Here is a 22318-nt window from a genome sequence, read left to right as displayed (position 1 = left end):
CGGGGGCCTTTCGCTTCCTTGTTTGCCCACCACCAGGGGAAGCCTGGGCTCTGTGAGCTGCCATCTCCCAGAGCAGCAAGAGAGGAGCAGAGAGCTGGTTCTGAGCTCAATTGTTTCTCTTTGCATGAGGGTGAGGGCCTCAGATCACGCCCAGCATTCAACGGGCCATTAGTGCAGGGCTGACACGATGTACCTGCACCAGCTGGCTGTGCTTGGCTTGTGGGTTTCTGTATATTTCCCTGCTGTGGTTTCCGAGTAGCCCCTGAGCTCAGCTTCCAGAGGAGTGAGCAGTAGCGTAGTCTGGGTGTGAGAAACACAAAGGGTAGTGTTGCTAGGTCCATGTTTATGCCAATGGGTGTGGCTACTTGTCCAGAAGCGTTGGGCCAGAAGGGACCTCGAGAGGTCATCTAGTCCAGCCCCCTGCACTCAAGTCAGGGCTAAGTATTATCTAGATCATGCCTGGCATGTGTTTGACTAACTTGCTCTTAAAAATCCTCAATGATGGAGATTCCACAACCTCCCTAGGCATTTTATTCCAGTGCTTAACCACCCTGACAGTTTGGATATTAGGAAAAACTTCCTACCTAAACTGCCCTTGCTGCATTTTAAGTCCATTGCTTCTTGTCCTATCTTCAGAGGTTAAGGAGCACAATTTTTCTCCCTCCTCCTTGTAACAACCTTTTACGTCCTTGAAAACTGTTATGTCCCCCCTCAGTCTTCTCTTATCCAGACTAAACAAACCCATTTTTTTCAATCTTTTCAAGACCTTTAATAATTTTTGTTGTTCTTCTCTGGACTTTCTCCAATTTGTCCAAATCTTTCCTGAAATGTGGCATCCAGAACTGGACACAATGCCTCAGTTGAGTCTAATCAGCGCAGAGCAGAGGAATTACTTCTCGTGTCTTGTTTACAACACTCCTGCTGATACATCCCAGAATGTTTGCTTTTTTGCAACAGTGTTACACTGTTGACTCATTTTTAGCTTTGATCCACTCTGACCCCCAGATCCCTTTCCACAGTACTTCTTCCTAGGCCATCATTTCCCATTTTGTATGTGTGCAAGAGAAGGTTACTGTAACTGGAGGTTCTTCGAGATGGGTGGTCCCTATCTGGATTCCCAACATGGGTGTGCATGCACACCATGCGCTGGAGCCAGAACTGTTCATAGTAGTGTCCGTTGACCCGCACATGGCGCGTTTGAGGCTTTAGGAGGCTGCGTGGGTTGATGCTGCTCCAGTTCCCTCTTACCCAGCGGTAGTAGAGCCTGGAGCAGAGGGAGTGGAGGAAGGGATTGGACAGTTGGGCCCACTCCTTCCTTTATGCCCTGGATTGGGGTGGAGGGAGGGTCAGGGCAGCGAGGACACAGGTGTAGTTCCACAAGACACTGCTGGCCAAAAAGAATCTGATCTCACCCGCATGGGGCGGACATGGTCCAAGAGTGGAATCCACTTGGACAGTCTCTTGAAGAACATTTGGATATTTATTCTTAGAAGAAACACACTTTCTGAGCATTATCTTACCAATTGTAGTTAGAATGTGTTGGCCGACTCAGCACATGAGAATCACATCAGAGTATGACAATGTGGCAGTATGCCCACAATCATGGATAGGGCGAGTGCCCCTGTAATAGAACAGGCCAACATCTATTATGGTATAAACCCATTAAATCCAGATTGTACAACGTATCTGTAGATCTGGACCAGGATGCCAAGCTACATGCTTGTTGTCTGGATGGTGCCTGTTTTTTTCATAGCAACGATGGGCGGCAGGACGGTTCCATCCATCACCTGACGGCACTGGGATGACTGGCACTAGGGTCTGGTTAATGTGAATCACTCTCCAAGTTCAGCACGCCTCAGCATGGGAGTTGGGATGGCCTTGAGGGACTCTGCCGATTCCCATTCCACATTTCTGGTCTTGTTCTGGAGTGGATTCACTTAACCATTTACAACAAGAGGGTCCTCAGACACTAGGAGCATCCTGTAAACAGTAGCTCCGATTTCCATGGTGTCCCCTGCGAAGCACTGCAGGAAACACCTTTGAAGTACAGTGGGAACCAACACAACAGACCCAGGATATGGCAGTGAAGAGGAATGCTGGTGAGAAGGTTTTGGAATGGAAGAGGCTGAGAACCTCCTGCATTTCAGTACTTCTATGGGATATTGGCAGCTGTGGTTTCACTCCCCTCAAGACGGAGAGCAAAGAAATGAGAATAGACCCATCTAGGTTAGGCGAGTACGTTTAGCTTCTCCAATGTCCTGCTGCTGTAAATGCACAAACAAGCCAGTGGCCCCAACATGCCCTTGTGGATGTACAGCTTGAAGTCTAAAATGCCAGGACATGAGATCATGATCTGTAGGCCTGCACACAGTTGCAACACCATTAATTAGCTAACTGTGCATGTGGCATCCTGGGTAACAATACTTCAGTTAACAGATCACTTCCCATCCCCAAAGGGCCAGAGCCTGCTAGAAACTTCAATGGATACATCACACCCTCAGGCATCCAAAAGGGGCATCAAACCCTTTGGACATTCAGTGGTGCCCCCGAGTCTGAACAGCCAGGGCTCCCCAGTACTGAGCCTCGTTGACCCAGCCAGCTGATACTAGTCTCATGCTGAAACTTTTGACACGGGCAGGATTTCTCCACCCTTTTCCTACTACAACCCTCTCTTCCATACTGGTAACATCCAAGGAATCCCTACCCATCTCACTCACACGCACGTACGTCCAGGAATGCATCACAGCATTCAGGAAGTCAAACACCATCACGCTTTTGGAATGAGCACATTTATTTAAGAGTATAACTTACAGCTTGGCCAATGTCCCAAAATTCAGGATTTCGGTCAAAATTTATTTACAAAGTTAATAGCAGTTACTGATGTTAGGATTAATGGAGGCTGTACACTTGTGAAATCACTAGAAACCACATCTCCAGGTGCTGCAGAAGCAAATCTCCACTCTCAGAGGCTGGAGAGAGCACATCTTGCAAAAGGCAAATAATGAAACTGCACCAAGGGATAAGAAAGGTCACTTGTCAAGGTTGCATTGGTCCATGTCACTGCGAGGGGATATCTCCGACAAGGAGCTCATTTTAGCGCCAATCCAGAGCTTTACTCAGAGTCACGTGCCAATAGCGCCCAACTGTCTAACTTTAGAAAGCATGACTCATGAAAAGAGCCCTGCCTCTCCCAGGTCAGTACGCACCCCTCTCCTCTCCCATTTGACTGGCTTTGGGCAAAGTGCTACGGTAAACAAGGGGGTATTATATTCCCCAGGGCAAATACACATCCAGCCTCATTAGATCTGCCAGAGTCTGGAATGGCACGTCTCTGTGCAGCAGAATTGCATGGGGCCATAGTGACACACAGCAGGGCTACATGGTCCCCTTGTTGAGCCACTCTGGAATGGTAGAGGGGACTCTTTGCGTCAGATTTTGACCTCACCTACTCTGGTGCAAATCAGAAGTCCACTGAAGTCAGTGGGGCCAAACCAGCATAGAACCGGTCTAGATTAGAGAACAGCCTCTCCCCCGCTTTCAGCTGTCTCTGAACCTCATGAGCAGTTAAGACTGCTGGCCACTGGGAAGCTGATTTTTCTCCCCTCCTCCCCCTTCAAGACTGAGGATCTAGGGTGCTTGAATCATCACAGCTTTTTCAACGGAGCCCTCACGTTTCACCATTTGAATGTAAAATCCCCCCCCCCCCCCCCACCCTGACAGAGAAGCAATCCGGGTTGTAACGGTGTCTTACAGGGAGGGAATGGACGTCTATAGAAAAAGCATTTTAAAAAATATTCCAACAAAATAAATACAAGATTAAAAAAATTAAAACTTCCTGTAAAAAATATCATTCAAAATGAAGTCTTTTCTTCAAGGTGGCATAAAACGTTACGACCGCTACAGAAAGGAACAGCTGGGAGAAAAGGGTTGGCCTGTTTTTGCAATGCTGCGATTTCTTGGAGAAACTCTGTTGAAATCGATGGATTTACAAGCTGGGAGAGATTTAGCATAAGGGTTCTTGTTCTGGCCCATGAAGCATTTCCGAAGAGGCAGGACATGGGAGAGTATGTGCAGGACCCCAGTGTAAGAAAGCTAAGAAGGCTTGGCTAGGGGGAGGTCAATAGGCTCGGTTCTCCACTCATTTACACTATAAATCAGGAGTGACCTCAATGAGGTCAGCGTCAAGTTCACGTGAATGGAGACTCAGGGCCATTGACGGCGTATGGCACTGATCCAGCGGGGGCCTGATCCTGGCTGAGCACCCACAACTCACACCAGCTTCAGCAGGAGTTAAGGGTGCTTAGCACCTTGTTCATGGGGCCATCTGCCTCCCACAACAGTCCTTTTTGTCTTCAGAATCGTATCCAGTCTGCGTCTCCTGTTGGCTGCACAGAGCTACCAAAGGGCAAGCTGGATTCTGTTCCACCTATACAACAGCTAAGGTGGTCAGCTAAGTCTCCACTGCAGGATGTGCTGACAGAGGCCAGAAGAATCCAGCTTGACTTTCAGATCCCATTGGGTGAAAAAATCATCATATTTTGGCTTGGCTTGCAAATGGGGCACGTTTGATCTATCATTGAAAGACAAATGGCCCCAATGTGCTCCCATTGGTGTTACCAGGAGCAGGACTTTTCAGTCTTCACAGTTACCCTCACTGCCATTGTGTGATAATTCAGTGATTACAATTTGCTCCTTAGAAAGAAGGCATTTGGGAGTCAGATAGTTCTTGATGATCAGCTACAGCGGTGTAAATCAGGAGTAACTCCATGGCAGCCAATGGAGTTGCACCAGTATGAAACTGGTGGCAGTGAGAGAAGAATCAGATCCATTGGAGCATTGCCAGCGTAAGACAGGGCTACATGAGATCACAATCAGGCCCACTGTGTTTTAAACTCCCTTCAAAAGTTCCTATCCTGAGAAGTCTCATGGGATGGCAGATGTGGGCATAACCTCACCAGCATAACTGTCCCGGTGGGGGATGGAGGAGAGAAAGTACAGTCCCTCCAGGTAAAGTGATTCCAAGATGCCAACTGTTCATAACTTTAACAAAAACATGGCAGGTACTTTCCACATACAGGGAATTCAGACATCTCCACTGGCACACACACTCATGATCTATAGCCTCGGTAATGAGTATGTATGGGCAGGTCTGAGTGAGGACTTTCTCCCTGCTGGAATTAATCTGTGCCCAAGCCACCTTGTGCCCACTGGGAAGGCCGTTTGTGTCCAGTACATTCAAAAAGCCGCTGTTGCAGCAGTAGCTAAGTCACATTCTAGGACCTCTGGCAGAGATTCATGCTGTGAGGACATACGGCTATCTTCACAATGGGGCCCATTCCTGACATCAGTGACAATTTGCCTATTGCCTTCAATGGCAGCTGAATCATACCCCAGAAATGTCTTTTACTGATTTAACCTTGGTTTACACTGTTCTAATTCAACTAACTAATTAATCAGAAAACAATCAAGTTTGGCAAATGATTTGGCCATGACACGGTCTGTGCATTTCTTGGGGGAGTTTTGAAGGGCACTGTGGCACAGAAGGCCTTGATGAGCTTGGTGGACAGATAAAACTGGGTCAGTTATATAGGAACTGCAGCACTTGGAAACAAGAACTTCCCCCAGGGGTATTTAATAGTGCATGTGCTGTCACAATATCAGTATGTAAGTCTGTACCAGAATCAAAGGGCTCTGCTCTAGACAGGGCCAATACGCTGCAACATTATGGGTTGGATTCTTACTGCTTATCATGCACCCCAGCGACCCCCAACACACCCACAGATTCTCCATGCCGAGGAGATCCAAGGTACTTGGTGAGATGCATCTGCTAGGGGACTGAATTGCACAAAGCAATGGCCGCCAAATCATACACTGAGGCTGGGATATTCAAAGGGGCCTAAGGGAGTTAGGCATGCATCCCACTGAAATTCAATAGTATTTGGGCACTTAACTCCCTTAGCTCTTTTGAAAACGCCAGCCTAAAGGGCCCACCAGAAAGTCCTTGCTCAGGCTGATTTCCCAGTGGTGTCAATGGACGCTTTGCTTGAGTAAGGACTGCAGCACCACGCTCCAAGAGTAAGCTGTGTAAATAATGCGCTGGGTTCATGGATGTTTGCTGTTTTTGAAAAGGGCCTAAAGGACTTATTGGATCTCATCAACCCAAATAGCAAGAGGGATGCAGTGTGAGCCTTTGAATTTGGACTCTCTGTTTACAGAGAGTTAAGTCATGTTAGTTAAACATACTGTTATCTACACACATACTACAGAACACTTGTGAGGATCAGCTCTCATGGATACACATATCGACATAATTGTGTCACAGACTTACTGACAACACTACACCGCGGCCATTTTTAGTTTCAGCATAGCAGTAAATCCATAGATTATTTGGAAAGACTTGATCAGCAATACCCAGTATGGTGCTCTTCAGAGACAGAGGCCATGATATTCCAGCAGACAGTCCCCTCAGTTTACTCCACAAAACAGTGAAGGTTGACATTTAACATTTTCACTCCCATATCCATAGAAGAATTGGGAAATCCTTTCAGAATTCATGTATAGCCTACTAACTTGGCAGACAACTACGGCCCTGATCCTGCAAACACTTATACACACACTTAGCTTTATATATGCAAGTAGTTCCATTGATTCCAGTGGGACTTCTCATGAAAGTAACGTTAAGTGTGTTTGCAGGACTGAGGCCTAATGCATGGGGGACTCCTATCAACTTCAACAGGAACTCTGTGTAGGAAGTGGCTGCAAATTTGACTCCAAAGCCAGGTTTTCCAGATGAAATTCTATAGCTAAGGAAAATGGTCTCTCTGCAAATACAGTCAGGGGGATACGCACATACAAATCATATCCCTTACAAAGGTAAGGGATATTTCCGAGTCCTCTGAGATCTCTCAGTCCTTTCTCTCTAACCAATCCTGGGTATTAAACAATCAAATGTGATATCTGAACAGTAAAAAGCTAAACTCAGTTCCCCATACTCTTACACAGGCCTTCTGCAATAGGAACTTAACTTCTCAGCCACAAAAAGACACCAACAGATTTAGCCTTATAGACACAGCTGTCTAAAAAAAACCAATCTTGAAGGACACTTTATAAGTCCCCCTCCAGTAAGAATGCAGGATTTATATTGGATTTGTGTGTTGTTAAACCCTCTTGTTTGGCATATAATATTCCCCCACTTCCCTCACACACACCCCCTATGATAGATTTCACTAACGCTTACTTCACACTGGATTGCCTATGGCTGTTTGGATCTACAATGCATCTCAGCTTTCAGACTTCGGATCTTAAAGGAAGTTGTTATTCAATTTCATTCTGTTGATTTCAGCCCAATTCTCTTGTCTCTTGTTTTGAATTCCAATTCTGTTTCTACAAAGTGCTTGCAACCCCTTCAGCTACATGTCAACTGCAAATTTTGTGAGCCTACATTCCACTCCATGACACAAGCAGTTGGGCCATTAATACGAATATAGTGCATGTTAAATACACCAAGCCAACCTAGCTTTTTCTATCCATTATTATTGTCCTAAATAAACACAGATATATTAACACGGCGGCTACTTTGAAACCTGTCATATTTTACTGACATGCATGCACACATACAGTCATGAACATTGGCCCAGACCATCCCCACCCAGGCCATCTGCAGGATCAGGTCCAAGAGATGAATATAGCTGGACCGCTTGGTAATAGTGACAATAATAATTAAATTTAACATCCCTGTGGCGGGGAAAACACCACAGTAGCCCAACACTGTAGCATTTCATTTCAGAAAGGGGGACTACACAAGAATGAGGAGGTTACTTAAACAGAAATTAAAAGGTACAGCGCCAAAAGTTAAATCCTTGCATGGAAACTTTTTAAAGACACTATAACAGAGGCTCTACTTGAATGTATACCTCAATTTAAAAAACATAGCAATAGAACCAAAAAAGAGCCACCTTGGCTAAACAAAGTAAAAGAAGCAGAGAGAGGCAAAAAGAAAGGAGCATAAACTCGGGCAAATGAATTGTAAAAATATAATTAGGAAGACCAAAAAAGAATGTGAAGAACAGCTAGCCAAAGACTCAAAATGTAATAGCAAAAAAAAAAAAAAAAAAAAAATTGTAAGTACATCAGAAGCAGGAAGCCTGCTAAACCACCAATGGGGCCACTGGACAATCGAGATGCTAAAAGAGCACTCAAGGATAAGGCCATTGTGGAGAAACCAAATGAATTCTTTGCATTGGCCTTCACGGTTGAGGATATGAGGGAGATCCCTAAACCTGAGCCATTCTTTTTAGGTGACAAATCTGAGGAACTGTCCCAGACTTAGATGTCATTAGAGGAGGTTTTGGGACAAACTGAAACTAAACAGTAAAAAGTCACCAGGACCAGATGGTATTCACCCAAGAGTTCTCAAGGAACTCAAATGTGAAATTGAAGGACTAACTGTTATCTGTAACCTATCATTTAAATCAGCTTCTGTACCAAATGAGTGGAGGATAGCTAACATGATGCCAATTTTTAAAAAGGGCTTCAAAGGTGACCCGGCAATTTCAGGCCGGTAATCCTTACTTCAGAACTGGGCAAACTGGTTGAAACTATAGTAAAGAACAGAATTGTCAGACACATAGATGAACATAATTTGTTGGGGAAGAGTCAACATGGCTTTTGTAAAGGGAAATCATGCCTCACCAATCTACTAGAATTCTCTGAGGGGGTCAACAAGCATGTGGACAAGGGGGATACAGTGGATATAATGTACTTAGATTTTCAGAAAGCCTTTGACAAGGTCCCTCACCAAAGGCTCTTAAGCAAAGTAAGCAGTCATGGGATAAGAGGGAAGGTCCTTTCATGGATTGGTAACTGGTTAAAAGATAGGAAACAAATGGAATAAATGGTCAGTTTGCAGAATGGAGAGAGGTAAATAGTGGTGTCCCCCAGAGGTCTGTACTGGGCCCAGTCCTATTTGACATATTCATAAATGATCTGGAAAAAGGGATAAACAGTGACATGGCAAAATTTGCAGATGATACAAAACTACTCAAGATAGTTAAGTCCCAAGCAGACTGCTAAGAGCTACAAAAGAATTTCTCAAAACTGGGTGACTGGGCAACAAAATGGCAGATGAAATTCAATGTTGATAAATGCAAAGTAACGCACATTGGAAAACATAATCCCAACTATGAATATAAAATGTGGGGGTCTACATTAGCTGTCACCACTCAAGGAAGATCTTGGAGTCATTGTGGATAGTTCTCTGAAAACATTCACTCAAACAGAATGTTGGAAATCATTAAGGGATAGATAATGAGACAGAAAATATCATATTGCCTCTATAAAAACCCATGGTACGCCCACATCTTGAATACTGCGTGCAGATGTGGTCGCCCCATCTCAAAAAAGATATATTGGACTTAGAAAAGGTTCAGAAAAGGACAACAAAAATGATTAGGGGTATGGAACAGCTGCCGTATGAGGAGAGATTAATAAGACTGGGACTTTTCAGCTTGGAAAAGAGACAACTAAGGGGAGATATGATCGAGGTTTACAAAATCATCACTGGTGTGGAGAAAGTAAATAAGGAACTGTTGTTTACTCCTTCTCATAACACAAGAACTGGGGGTCACCCAATGAAATTACTAGGCAGCAGATTTAAAACAAACAAAAGGAAGTATTTTTTCACACAACACACAGTCAACCTGTGGAACTCCTTGCTAGAGGATGTTGTGAAGGCCAAGACTATAACAGGGTTCAAAAAAGAACTAGATATATTCATGGAGGATAGGTCCATCAATGGCTGCCAGGATGGGCAGTGATGGTGTCCCTAGCCTGTTTGCCAGAAGCTGGGAATGGGCGACAGGGGATGGATCACTTCATGATTGCCTGTTCTATTCATTCTCTGTGGGGTACCTGGCATTGGCCACTGTCAGAAGACAGGATACTGGGCTAGATGGACCTTTGGTCTGACCCAGTATGGCCATTATTTTCTAAAATGTAAAGTTCTCAATCCTCTTGTGGAGTTTCCTTCCTGTTCTTCCATCAGAGGAAAGATCTCCCTTGATGAGAGAAGCAAGGGATTCAGCCCCTGAGCCTTACAGATCTTGGGGGACCTGCTGGAAGACTAGTGCCTCTTCCTGGCTCTGGGGCCCCGTGTAGTACAGCTCCAACAAAGCCATGCTAACAGGGACCGTTCCTCTTAGGTGCTGACGGTGGTGGGGTTCCACAGCATGTAGGAATGTGCTGTAACCTGCAGTGCTGAGCCAGCACTCACTGCCGGTGGTGAGCTCTCTCCTCCCTTAGTGAAGGTCACCAAGCTATTGGGAGGGCTTCCTCAGGGTGCAGGCAGAGAGCAGTTTGATGGTGTAGAGGCACCATGCCTGGCCTCTAGACAGGGATCCTACTGGCCCCTCTACTCACCAAGGTAAAGGAGACAATATGTGCTTACATTCCAGGACAGGACTTCCTCAGCTCTTGAAGCAGAGAGCACCTGGGTCCAGTACAAAGTAAAACCCAAACGTCAGCCTTGCTGAATGAGGCTCCATTTCTTTGTCTACAACTCCAAGGTGACTTGCCCATTGATGGGAGGTGGTGGAAAGCAGGCTCCTTATTGGGGGGAACCAAGCTCCTTTTTTACAGGCAATATCCCAGCTGAAATAAAACCATGCGCTGAACTGGCATTGCTAGATTCTGGAGAGGACAGAGAAAGGAACAAAGCTCATGTGGCAGATGTTAGTCACATTGCTTAATGAGCGACTGGCATGTGCTCCGATACTACGGTGAAGAGGGCAGTATAAGGATCTACATAGACTAGACTAGAGGCAGGCACGATACAAGGAGCTCGCTACAGGAACATAACCGGATTAGCTAGACTGGCCCCCCAGCAGGTACATCGGTATTCAAATCCCAAGGGAGTCCACACCATAGCCCGTTAAGAATCTATCACTGGTATTTGTTAGTAAAGATCTCATTGTGAAGCCTTAAAATAAAACTGTGAATAGCAAAAGTACCTTCGAAATAACAAGTGTGAATGGTGCTAGTGTCTCTCAAGCAAGGCTGCTGTCGCATTGATTCTTTCCCGGCTGTAGTTGAGGACCCAGAGGATTGGCTTGGCACTTGAATGCATAGGGAAGATGCATTCTCTTGGTTAATTCAGTAGCTGGGAAAGTCTTCTTTAGTCATGCATTCAAATGGCTTTGTCTCAGCCCTATTCAATCTGACTACAGAGCGTGGGCTCTGATTGTTCACTCTACTTCCTGTATTTTAGACCCCTGAAATCCAGTTGTAATTCAACTTCCATTGTAAATTAGAATAGGTCAGACATTCCACTGCATCTTCCTTTAAGAACAGTTCAACTGCCTTCTTCTCTCATCAACTACAATCTTTGAGCTCAAAAACAGGATTCATTAAAAAAAAGTCGTCTTCAGACACACACAGAAAAGGTCTATCTAGTATTTAAAGACCGATACACTTCAGAACTCTCTTCTAGAAAGAACAAACGATTAAGCCAAACCAACACCATATTTAGAAAGAGGAAATAAAAGCTACTTGCACCCTTCCTTTTAAAAAGGGCAGAAAAGTTTTAAGATGTCTTAAAAGTTTTAAGATTTTTCTACAATAAAAGCCACAAAATCCAGGATTAAATTTCATACTCAAAGGAAGGTTAATTGAAAACTGTTAGGAGACCATCACATGGTCCTGCAAATATTTAAGTGTAGGAGTCACTTTACTCATTTGAATAAAATTACTCAGACATGTAAATGTATAGGATTGAGGCTACATAAAACTGCAAATAATGTCATGTGGCTGTGGGAGGGCTCGGCCTGGGTAGAACAAGCCTTAAAGGGGAAATACTTTCCATGGTTTTCAGTTAAAAGTGAGTGTTGCCATTAAGGAGAATAGGCTCCTTGCTTTAGCCATCATCTCTGCTCTGGCTAGGATGTGGGGTCTATCACTTGAAGTCTAGCTCAAGACTGGATGTCTTTCTTTAAGATCTGCTCTAGCTTAGGTACAAGTTACTGTGCGCTTGATGCCAAAATCACTGGGTGAAATTCTATGGCCTGTTCCCTTCTGGCCTTAAACATTATGGATCTATTTATTTTATTACTATCTGTGAAGTGTGATACATTCTTGGTGCCTCCTTTCCATCAAAACCCAACAAGTCTTCTTGGTTTCAGACTAGCTCCTAGAGGACAGGTATCCATGTCACCATTCTTGGCACCAACTGGAGCTTTCAGCCCCTGATCCTGCAGGCAGGCCTGTGTATGTACAGGCCCTGACTCAGGAAAGCATCCCCATTTGGAACAGTGTGTGCCGGCTTACATGCTGTCCTGGGTCAGGGCCACGCAGAGCCCTACGACGTCCACAGGACTCTGCATGGGCATAAGGGTCCAACTGTGCGGATCAGAGTGCAAAATTGAGGTCTTTGCAGGCTGTCTCTGTAGAGAGACCAACGTGAACGAGGCCTGGAGACTGAAATCTCCTCTTACAGTCAGAAATGATCCCTTCAGGGAAGGACTGAGGCAAACTGGTGGGGTAGAGAGAGAGAGAGAGAGAGAGAGAGAGAGAGAGAGAGAGAGAGAGTGAGTGTGAGTGTGAGTGTGAGTGTGTAGCTACGCTCTTGGGGGATGGATCCCCAAGCCTGTTGGCACTTCAACAGTATCACATTCAGTGTAGAAATTAAATACAACCCCTCCCCCAAACAAAAGAACCCTCCTCTAGAAGAACCTGAATTTCTGATATTTTTCCCTTGCACAACTAATCTGGGATGGAGAGGATTTACACAGAGTGAGTGTGTGAACTCCCCCACAGGAGGGCTGAGAAGACATCTGGTCTTCCACAATTAACTCAGGCAAACAGGATCTTTATTTAGGGATGATACCAGAAACCTTCTCCTGGTGACTTTTATTAGTAGTGCTGTCTCCCGGAATGCTGCAAGGATCAACTCCTCTATTTTAATTTTCACTTCAGTGCTAAGGAAATACAGAATTGGGCCTGTGGACCAACAGTATCCTTGGCAGAACCCCCCCACCAGGCCTGATTCTGACCTTATTCCCACCAGTATGACTTGTATGTAAATCCTTGGCTTTCATTGTAGTTATACTGGTAGGAGAGGAAAGTCTAGCCCAGGAGCTGCTAAAGGACCATTCATAGGGTGTGGAGGGAAGGAAAAGATGCATTGGGGAGCTGATCGCACTTGATGTCTGAGGGACAATCAATGTCTGGCTGAAGTTTGGATTGTTATGGTGCCATATCCTCTCTCCAAACCATGGCACCAGCACCTAGAAGAGACCTACTGAAAGGAAGGCCCCTCCTCACTCTCTTTCCCTCAGTCCTTCTGACCACAGAAATGGAAAGGAGTAAAATTAAACACATTTCTTGGTCATGGAGGCTCTGATATGTTGACAGCCAGCAGGCACATGGCACTCCTGCCTCCAAGCATAAAGGAAACAGGGTCGGGCAACCCGTAACTGACATGGGCCAACAAACACTCTTGGCAATTGTAAGACAAGCATGAAGTAAACATGGCTCTCATGGCAGAACACAGTCCAAGCCCTTGTCTACACTGGGGATTTGCCCCAGCTGCAGCCATTGGTGGAGCTGTGCCAGTGCACACTCCCCATGTAGACAGGCAAAGCTGCAAGAAGCCATGATTTGCACAAGTGTAGCTTAACCCCAGTTTCAGGCAGAGGTACAAACAGTGACTTTGCCTGTCTACACTAAGCATTTGTGCTGGTGAAGCTACACCACTTGCTGGACACCAATGGCTGAAACTCCCAGAGTACACAAGGCTAGAGTGAAACATTTGGCTTTGCCGAGAGAGAGAGAGAACGAGAATGAATCTTAATACTAACAACAACAAAGCTGCTACTGTTCACTGATGAACACAGATGGACAGACAGAGCCAGAGGATTTCAATGGCCTTTGTTAATTGCAAGAGCAGGTAAGGCCATCCACGTATGTGATTGCACCTGCAGTTCAGCTAGACATCTAAACGACCTACCGTGCTGCCTGCCAATAACTGCCAGACAAGGCTGTGACTGAGAGGCAGATAAAACCAATCTGAAATCTGGCACACATACATGGAAGTTTCCTTTAGGGAGCAAAAATCCTTTTTTTTCTGGTTGAAATCCCAACTGTTGCTGCCACTTACAAGTCCATTACCATTTTCAGTTGGTGACGCAGAGTTATTTAGTCCCGGAGAAAGAAACTTTTGCTTTTTCTCTTTTTATACAAAAACTAGGATATATACAGAATAAGCTTTTTTCTCTCTCTTTCTTTCTTTCAAGAGCAGAACAGCAGGAAAATGTGAAACCATTTCCCCATAGGTTCGGAAAAGCTTGTGCTTTTAGATGAGATCCGGAATACTATGATTTTTAAAAAGGCTTTACTCCCTCAGGGAAAAAGAAAAAGATTTACAAACAAAACAACAGCCTATATCAACTCTCCAGCAGAGAGATGGATTGACAATATTAATCCAAACATCACGCTATTTAATTCCCCAATAAAACATTGGAAAAAAAGGAGCCAACAGTATCCGCGCTAACACTTTTGCTACATATAAAATCTCCAGCTAATATGAAGCCTATGGTACCAATCTCTAAAACAGTTAAGATATATACACATATTTTGGGGGGTATATTAACAAACAGAATATTACAAAATATTAAAGAAGGCAACTCTTCTGTCATTTGTTTCTTTTTGTTTTGTTTTTTCACTTGAAGTTGGCGTAGTCTGAGAAGGCGTCAATGTATTCCTGCACCACCTTGTAGCAGAATTCGTACTGTTCCTGTGATGTTTGGGAGAGGAAAAGCACAGCATTAGATGAGGAAAGGTACTTTGCACTTATGGTCTGTGTTATGAAGGGGTCAGGCTAGATAATCATAGTGGTCCTTCCAGTCTTGTATCAAAACAATTTTAACCGCATATCTCAGAGTACGTTACAAGAGAAGGGTGAAGCACCATTATTCCCATCGTACAGATGGGCAAAACTGAGTCATGCAGAGGCTAGTGGCCTGCTTTTCAAAGGTGCTGGGCATCTGTAGCTTGGCAGAAGCTACGGATGTTTGGCACTTCTGTCTGTAAGTAACTTCCCGTGGTGAAAAAGAAAGTCAGTGGTAGTGTCTGGAACAGAATCAGGTCTCCTTATTCCTAGCACAGTTCCCCTTCCTCCTAACAACCGGAGTTCTACAGGAAGGGAGGTAGGGGAGAGAATCCTCCTCCTCCCCCCCACCATTAGGACTATTTTAACTAGGGAAATTTCCACTTAAAAAACTTGGTTGAGAGGAAGGAAAATTTGCAGGCACATCTCAACTGAGATCTGTTAAGGCATGAAGGGAGCTAGGTAGTGACGACGCAATAACTCGTGCCTACCAGTGTCTGCACCATATGCGGCCTCTGTAATCTTAAACTCTTCACTGTCTGAAAGACATCCAGAATCCCCTCGGCTTTAACCCTTTCCAGGACAGTGCTCAGTGCACAGAAGGTTCCTGTTCTTCCTGCCCCGGCACTGGCAAAGAGACAAACAGAAGAGCACAGAAAAAGTGAACATCAGTACAGAGCACATTCATTTGGCTGCATGGATGCTCCAACTCAGGCAGTGGGAGGGAAATGCTGGGGAACGTGAACATCTTGAACAGTCTCCTTTGTGCTTTCTAGTTTAACCACCATTTATAGACAGTTGTTTTCATGTGAAGCATCCCATTGGACTAACTATCCATTGTTCCCTCCTGTCTTGGGCACCAGCTCATGTCTGGCCAGAATTAGGAGGTCAAACAGCTAGTCAGATGGTGAAGGAGGTTTGGACATCCTATGACATGAGCTGAGTGGTCTCAGACCAGTTCCCAATTTCTCCAAATCAAAACCCCCCACAAACTCAATTGTCCCTGATATAGGAGGAAGAGACGCCAAGGACTGAATGGGGCCTGGTGACAGAAGTATTCCCGGACCCTTCCAGCTCCAGGTTGAGGCAGATTGGCTGGGGCAGCGTGAGGGAACCTGGCACCACAGCTGTCTGTGCTGCTCCTGATCACTGGGCTGAGGACGCTGGTCACCAGCCCAGTCCCTTTCACTGGCTTGCAGATCTATCACAGTTACCCAAGACCAGAGCAATGCTGTGTCCGTCCCTTGCCCTGACGGGGCTGTACCTGCAGTGCACAGTGATTGGATGGTTCCCAGACTGCTGCTGCTGTTTCTGCACAGCTGCAATGATATTGATCATTCCTTTCCCATCACTAGGGATTCCAACTTCTGGCCAGCCATGGAAATGGAACTGTCGAATCTGCCGGCTCTTGTTTTCCTTGCAGGAGAAAAACAATGACAACTTCACTCCACTGGACCAACCTAAATCCAGGTGCATAGCTGGAAACAGACTGTTGCAAGGGCTTGGGAAGAAAGGTTAGAAGAGAATGATCAGAAGGGCAGTGGCAACCGATGCCCAATAGGACCAGTGGCAGTGTGCCAGGGAGTCAGTTGGTGGGGGGTGCCCTGGGGGACAAAGTTGGGAACTGGAAACCAGGGAGGGTTTGGGTGGCCCAGAAGGGAGCCAGCAGAGGAAAGAGTATGCGCTGGATGGCAGCAGGGAGGTGGGGGGCAGGGAGTGGATAACAGTTTCTGGTGGGGGAAGGCAAGACCAGAAGTCAGTGGGAGAGGAGGGTTAACAACGGGGAAGGGGATAGGACAGCAGTATGCAGAGAGTGGGGTGAAGAGGGAGGGAACTGACAGTGGGGGTGTCATTTTGGGGCGACTGTGGAAGGGTATGGAAGCTGAGGAGGGGCCAGGGGAAAGGGGGAGAATCAGCATTTGGGACAGGGCTGCAGGAGCAAGGGGAAACAGGGCACCTATAGACAGAACCAGGGCTTAACTACAGCAAGTGCCCAGAGATCCCACAGCTGCCTTCCATGGTGAGGGAGAGAGACTCCTACCCTGGTGTTTGTTACTAGCAGGTCCCGCACTGTGTAGCTCTCACATTCCTCCTCTTTTTTCAGCTCCATGGTGATGTCTCCATAGGACACAGAGCCATCAGAAGGCCAGTACTGGGCACATTTCTCCTGAGAAAGCATGAGGTGAGGAGGTGAGAAACCTTCATGTGGCAGTGTGAAATCCCCTCCTCCCCATCCTGGCCTGAGGGGTCTGTTACGAGGCGGCCTCGGTAGGCCAGCCATGGGACTCAGAGGTTTAGAGGGGAATTAGGATGCTGCTCTCTAGCTTTGTGCATGAGTGATGTTGCTCTCCATTGGCCAGCACACAGACAGTAACTAGTGAGTGGCCATTTAGCCCAAGAGGTGTTTTGGGAGTGGAATGTCTTGGGTCCTTGTCCCATCTCCTCACATTTGAAATTTACACTGTGTCTATAAGCACGTGGATTCTTTGGGGGTAAAACTGGAAGTCGGGCTGCAGCACAAGGTTCTCCAGAGAAGGTTGGGTGCGTGCGAGTTAAATAGTTACATAATTTGGGATGTGTTGGGAACAAGTAATAGGGCCGTCAAAGGGCTGTAGGGTCTTGCATTGATTTTTCCCACCAGTGATGTAGTCATAATGATGTTGCTTTCCCACCAGCTGCAGGATTAGTTAATCCCAGGCACTTACCTGGCCTCTCTCTTCCAGCTCCGTTAACATAACTATAGAGCAGGATTTCCACTCCCAGATCATCCTCCAGAAATCCTCTATTGTGTGCTGGAGAGGGCCCTGGCTAGCAATGTATGAGTCCTTCTGGCGATAACCCTGCAATTTCAAGCCATAGTTGTTGGGGCGGCAGAACTGATGCAGACTAGAAATCACCCCAGTGCTGTCAGCATCTGCAGCAGCAGCTGTTTTACCTGACACAGAGCTATGCTGCTATGAACTCCCTCACAGCCACTTAGTAATTTCTTTGTGGATGAACTTTTCAATCAGATGGTGCAGAGCATATGGACAAGAAGCGTGAAGGGTTGGTGACAGTGGGCACCAATGTGGGGAACTGGGTGGGAACTCACTGGGAGAGTTCTGTGGATGGATCACAGACTCCAAAGCACAGCTCATATGAAACCAATGTGTTTGGTTTCAGGAGGAAACCGCACCAAAGCTCAGTCTCGCCCATTTCTCTCCCCACACCAACCAGAACCTGAAATCCCTTCCTGGTGGCAGTTGAAAAACTTGGTCCTTGTTTGCCCAAGGCTTGTGAACTTGGCTGTCTTCTGCACAGGCAGGGAAGGGGATCAGTGCTGCAACAAACCATTTTCCATCTCTAACTTCTATGATCCCATTTCCTTTTCATTCAGAAGTTGGACGCTTGACCAACTTCTTGTACAAATTACTTGGTGTAGATCTTCTGCTGTGTAGCACATGGTTTTTTATCTTTTTCACGGCAGATAGAAATGGCCCTTTATACCCTCCCTGCCAGTACAGGGTCAGACAGGGGGTGCAGATCTGTTTTAAATGTCCCAGGTGATGAGGCTTCCACCACAGGGAGACTGTTCCACAGGGCAATACATCACATTCCAATCTCCCCTATTAGGACGTAAACCCATCACTCTGGCTTATCCCCAGTATATCACATAAGTAACTGCTTTCCCCTTCTAGCACCTACACCCTTGACGTATTTGGAGGCTGCCCTTTCATCCCATTATCCAAACGTAAAAAGTCAAGATGGCAACAGCTCTTGCTCTGCCATCACTCATCTCTGCTCTATCAGCTCTGTTATGCCTCATAATCTGCCTCAGTCATGCTCCATGGTGAGGACTCACACTACAGGCCATTACTTAGACATAGTCAAAACATTCTCCCTTCCTGGGGAACCTTGTTTTTTAGCATTGATTCTGACCCCAAAGTAGAATCATAGAATCATAGAATCATAGAATATCAGAGTTGGAAGGGACCTCAAGAGGTCATCTAGTCCAACCCCCTGCTCAAAGCAGGACCAATTCCCAGCTAAATCATCCCAGCCAGGGCTTTGTCAAGCCGGGCCTTAAAAACCTCCAAGGAAGGAGACTCCACCACCTCCCTAGGTAACGCATTCCAGTGTTTCACCACCCTCCTAGTGAAATAGTTTTTCCTGATATCCAACCTGGACCTCCCCCACTGCAACTTGAGACCATTGCTCCTTGTTCTGTCATCTGCCACCACTGAGAACAGCCGAGCTCCATCCTCTTTGGAACCCCCCTTCAGGTAGTTGAAGGCTGCTATCAAATCCCCCCTCATTCTTCTCTTCTGGAGACTAAACAATCCCAGTTCTCTCAGCCTCTCCTCATAAGTCATGTGCTCCAGACCCCTAATCATTTTTGTTGCCCTCCGCTGGACTCTTTCCAATTTTTCCACATCCTTCTTGTAGTGTGGGGACCAAAACTGGACACAGTATTCCAGATGAGGCCTCACCAATGTCGAATAAAGGGGAACGATCACGTTCCTCGATCTGCTGGCAATGCCCCTACTTATACAGCCCAAAATGCCGTTAGCCTTCTTGGCAACAAGAGCACACTGTTGACTCATATCCAGCTTCTCGTCCACTGTGACCCCTAGGTCCTTTTCAGCAGAACTGCTACCTAGCCATTCGGTCCCTAGTCTGTAGCAGTGCATGGGATTCTTCCGTCCTAAGTGCAGGACTCTGCACTTGTCCTTGTTGAACCTCATCAGGTTTTTTTCTGCCCAATCCTCTAATTTGTCTAGGTCCCTCTGTATCCGATCCCTACCCTCTAGTGTATCTACCACGCCTCCTAGTTTAGTGTCATCTGCAAACTTGCTGAGAGTGCAGTCCACACCATCCTCCAGATCATTAATAAAGATATTAAACAAAACCGGCCCCAGGACCGACCCTTGGGGCACTCCACTTGAAACCGGCTGCCAACTAGACATGGAGCCATTGATCACTACCCGTTGAGCCCGACGATCTAGCCAGCTTTCTATCCACCTTACAGTCCATTCATCCAGCCCATACTTCTTTAACTTGGTGGCAAGAATACTGTGGGAGACCGTATCAAAAGCTTTGCTAAAGTCAAGAAATAAGACATCCACTGCTTTCCCCTCATCCACAGAGCCAGTTATCTCCTCATAGAAGGCAATTAGGTTAGTCAGGCACGACTTCCCCTTCGTGAATCCATGCTGACTGTTCCTGATCACTTTCCTGTCCTCTAAATGTTTCATAATTGATTCCTTGAGGACCTGCTCCATGATTTTTCCAGGGACTGAGGTGAGGCTGACTGGCCTGTAGTTCCCCGGATCCTCCTTCTTCCCTTTTTTAAAGATGGGCACTACATTAGCCTTTTTCCAGTCATCTGGGACCTCCCCCGATCGCCATGAGTTTTCAAAAATAATGGCTAATGGCTCTGCAATCTCACCCGCCAACTCCTTTAATTCCAATGCATCCCGCCTTCCCAGGCCCACTTTTCAGCTATGACATCACAGGCACATCATTGAGCTTAGCTATCCAATCACTCTGCCCCACATAGGGTGGTCCAGTAAATTAGTGATAACACAAAGGAAACAGATGATCAAGAGTCTTGTACATGTTACGTAAAGAGCCTTACAGCATCTCAAGCACGTGCCTCTGTCGTGTTGGGCAGCGCGTCTCCTTTTGGGTCTTTGCCACGCATTGTAAGTAGCCCATGTTGCTCATGAGAGCTGTAACCCACGGTACAAAGAGCCAGAGATTGGGTTTCCAGCTTTCTGCACCACACAATGGTCCTATTTCTCATGTACCTTCCACCTGCGGATCTCAAACTGCCTGACAAACCCTCACTAAGCCTCCCAGCCTCATTGTGAGGCGGGTGTTCCTGTCCTCATTTTGCAGGTGGGGGAAGATTGAGGAATACAGAGGCCGACAGGAATGCGGGGCAGGGTCTGTGGTCCTGACTCACTCAGTCCCAACAGTGGTAGGAAGAGAGCCTGGCTCCTGCAGACCTTAGGAAGGCTGCAGGCGGATGTGGAATGGACTGCACAGGGGACCTGGAGGAATCAAATTGGCATCCTCTTCCTGTGGACCTACCCAGGTCTGCATGAAAGAGAACCCCACCCAGCCTCAGGGGGCTAACTGGGGACACTCAAAGTCCCTAGAAGCCTTGGTAGGTCTGCCAGTCCTTAGCGAGCTTGTCTGGGGGCTGATGAGGCTTTTGGTAGAAATGTGTCTTTATTCTAGTAAGAAGCCTTCACGGTGATGCAGTGACATCAAATCTGAGCTCTGTCTCTGCACAGTAAGGGGCTACAGACTTAGGTCTTGTCTACAAAAGAAAATGGTTCAGATTTAACTATACTGCTTTAGAAACTGATGTAGTAAACAGCTGCTGGTCACTTGTGTGAACACTCAGATTCTAGTTTAAAAGTGTCCACACAAGGGGATGACACCAAATTAACTAACTCAGTGTCTAACGCAACATAGTTAAATCAGGACCAGACTTTACTGCTTCTTAGAGGAAAGCTCATGTCTCCAGCAAGGTTGTGCTTGGCTAAGCACAGCCAACAATCCACAGTGATGGTCCAAATTAAAAAGATGAGGTCTTTGGAAATTACGCTTTAGTCAGCTAAATATTGGTCCTGGGCACTGGCTCACTGCCAGGGCTGCCAAACAAACTAAGAGTTTTTCTCCTCTTTGCAGTTTTTGTTTTGGCTACAGAGAGGCAAAAAACCACCACCACGAAATGACCAAAACATCAGAAGCCTCTTTGGACCATGGAGAACACCCGCTTTTAGGCTGTCATAATTCAGGAACCCCTTGTTTGAGTCAGTTCAAATTTTGTAGAAAAATTTTACCCTGGGCCCATGGGTAACCTACCAGTTTTAACGATGTAGCTTTTACTGTGAATTTTAAGCAGAGAGGAGCAAAACCAGGCCTACACTGCAATCTCCAGTACAAGGTGACAACTGCTGTTCCACAACCAAGAAACATTCCTCCTTCTGACAAAGTTTCTGTTGTTCTTTTTCATCAGAGTTTGCAGTGAGAACACAAAGATGCTTAGTCATGTGGAGCGTCTCAGTCAAGCAAAGTTCAGTAGAGGCAGGAAATTGAATTCTCAACAAAGCTGCCTACACCGCATCAAGGGCTTTCTGACCTAGATTCATGACAAACAAACAGGGCTGGGATGCCAGGAGAGCTGCTTATACTGCGCTCTGTTTGAAACAGATAGAGTCAGAATGTAATGACAGATCAGCATAGCGGGACTAACCCGTTATGGATGATACTCATTAGAAAATTACACTGCAGGGGGATAGATAGCTCAGGGCGTTATGAATGTGATACAGTGCCTTTCCCCTCTCGATCACGGGTTCGAATCTAGCCCAGGACATTCATCATCAAAAATGACTTGCCTTCGGGAGCAACTGTCATCTGGGGGTTAGAGACAGGATTGGGTGTCGA

At 46.2% G+C, this 22318-nt stretch overlaps 1 protein-coding gene across 1 annotated transcript in view; it reads right to left on the bottom strand.

The window, feature by feature from the left end:
* Positions 1-14369: 14369 nt before the first annotated feature.
* The window catches only part of PTPRA (protein tyrosine phosphatase receptor type A), a 242743-nt gene continuing 234794 nt past the window's right edge, over positions 14370-22318 (bottom strand). Inside the window, exons 20-24 of the mRNA XM_034771308.1 lie at positions 17584-17718; positions 16920-17045; positions 16143-16294; positions 15370-15505; positions 14370-14785 (exon numbers count right to left, since the gene is read on the bottom strand). Of these exons, the coding sequence (XP_034627199.1) occupies positions 14711-14785; positions 15370-15505; positions 16143-16294; positions 16920-17045; positions 17584-17718 (624 nt within the window). The 3' untranslated portion in view covers positions 14370-14710. The remainder of the gene's footprint in view (positions 14786-15369; positions 15506-16142; positions 16295-16919; positions 17046-17583; positions 17719-22318) is intronic.

The sequence above is a fragment of the Trachemys scripta genome, chromosome 5, assembly GCF_013100865.1.
Source record: "Trachemys scripta elegans isolate TJP31775 chromosome 5, CAS_Tse_1.0, whole genome shotgun sequence".
NCBI classification, from domain to species: domain Eukaryota; kingdom Metazoa; phylum Chordata; order Testudines; family Emydidae; genus Trachemys; species Trachemys scripta.
This window is presented reverse-complemented; position numbering and strand designations above follow the sequence as displayed.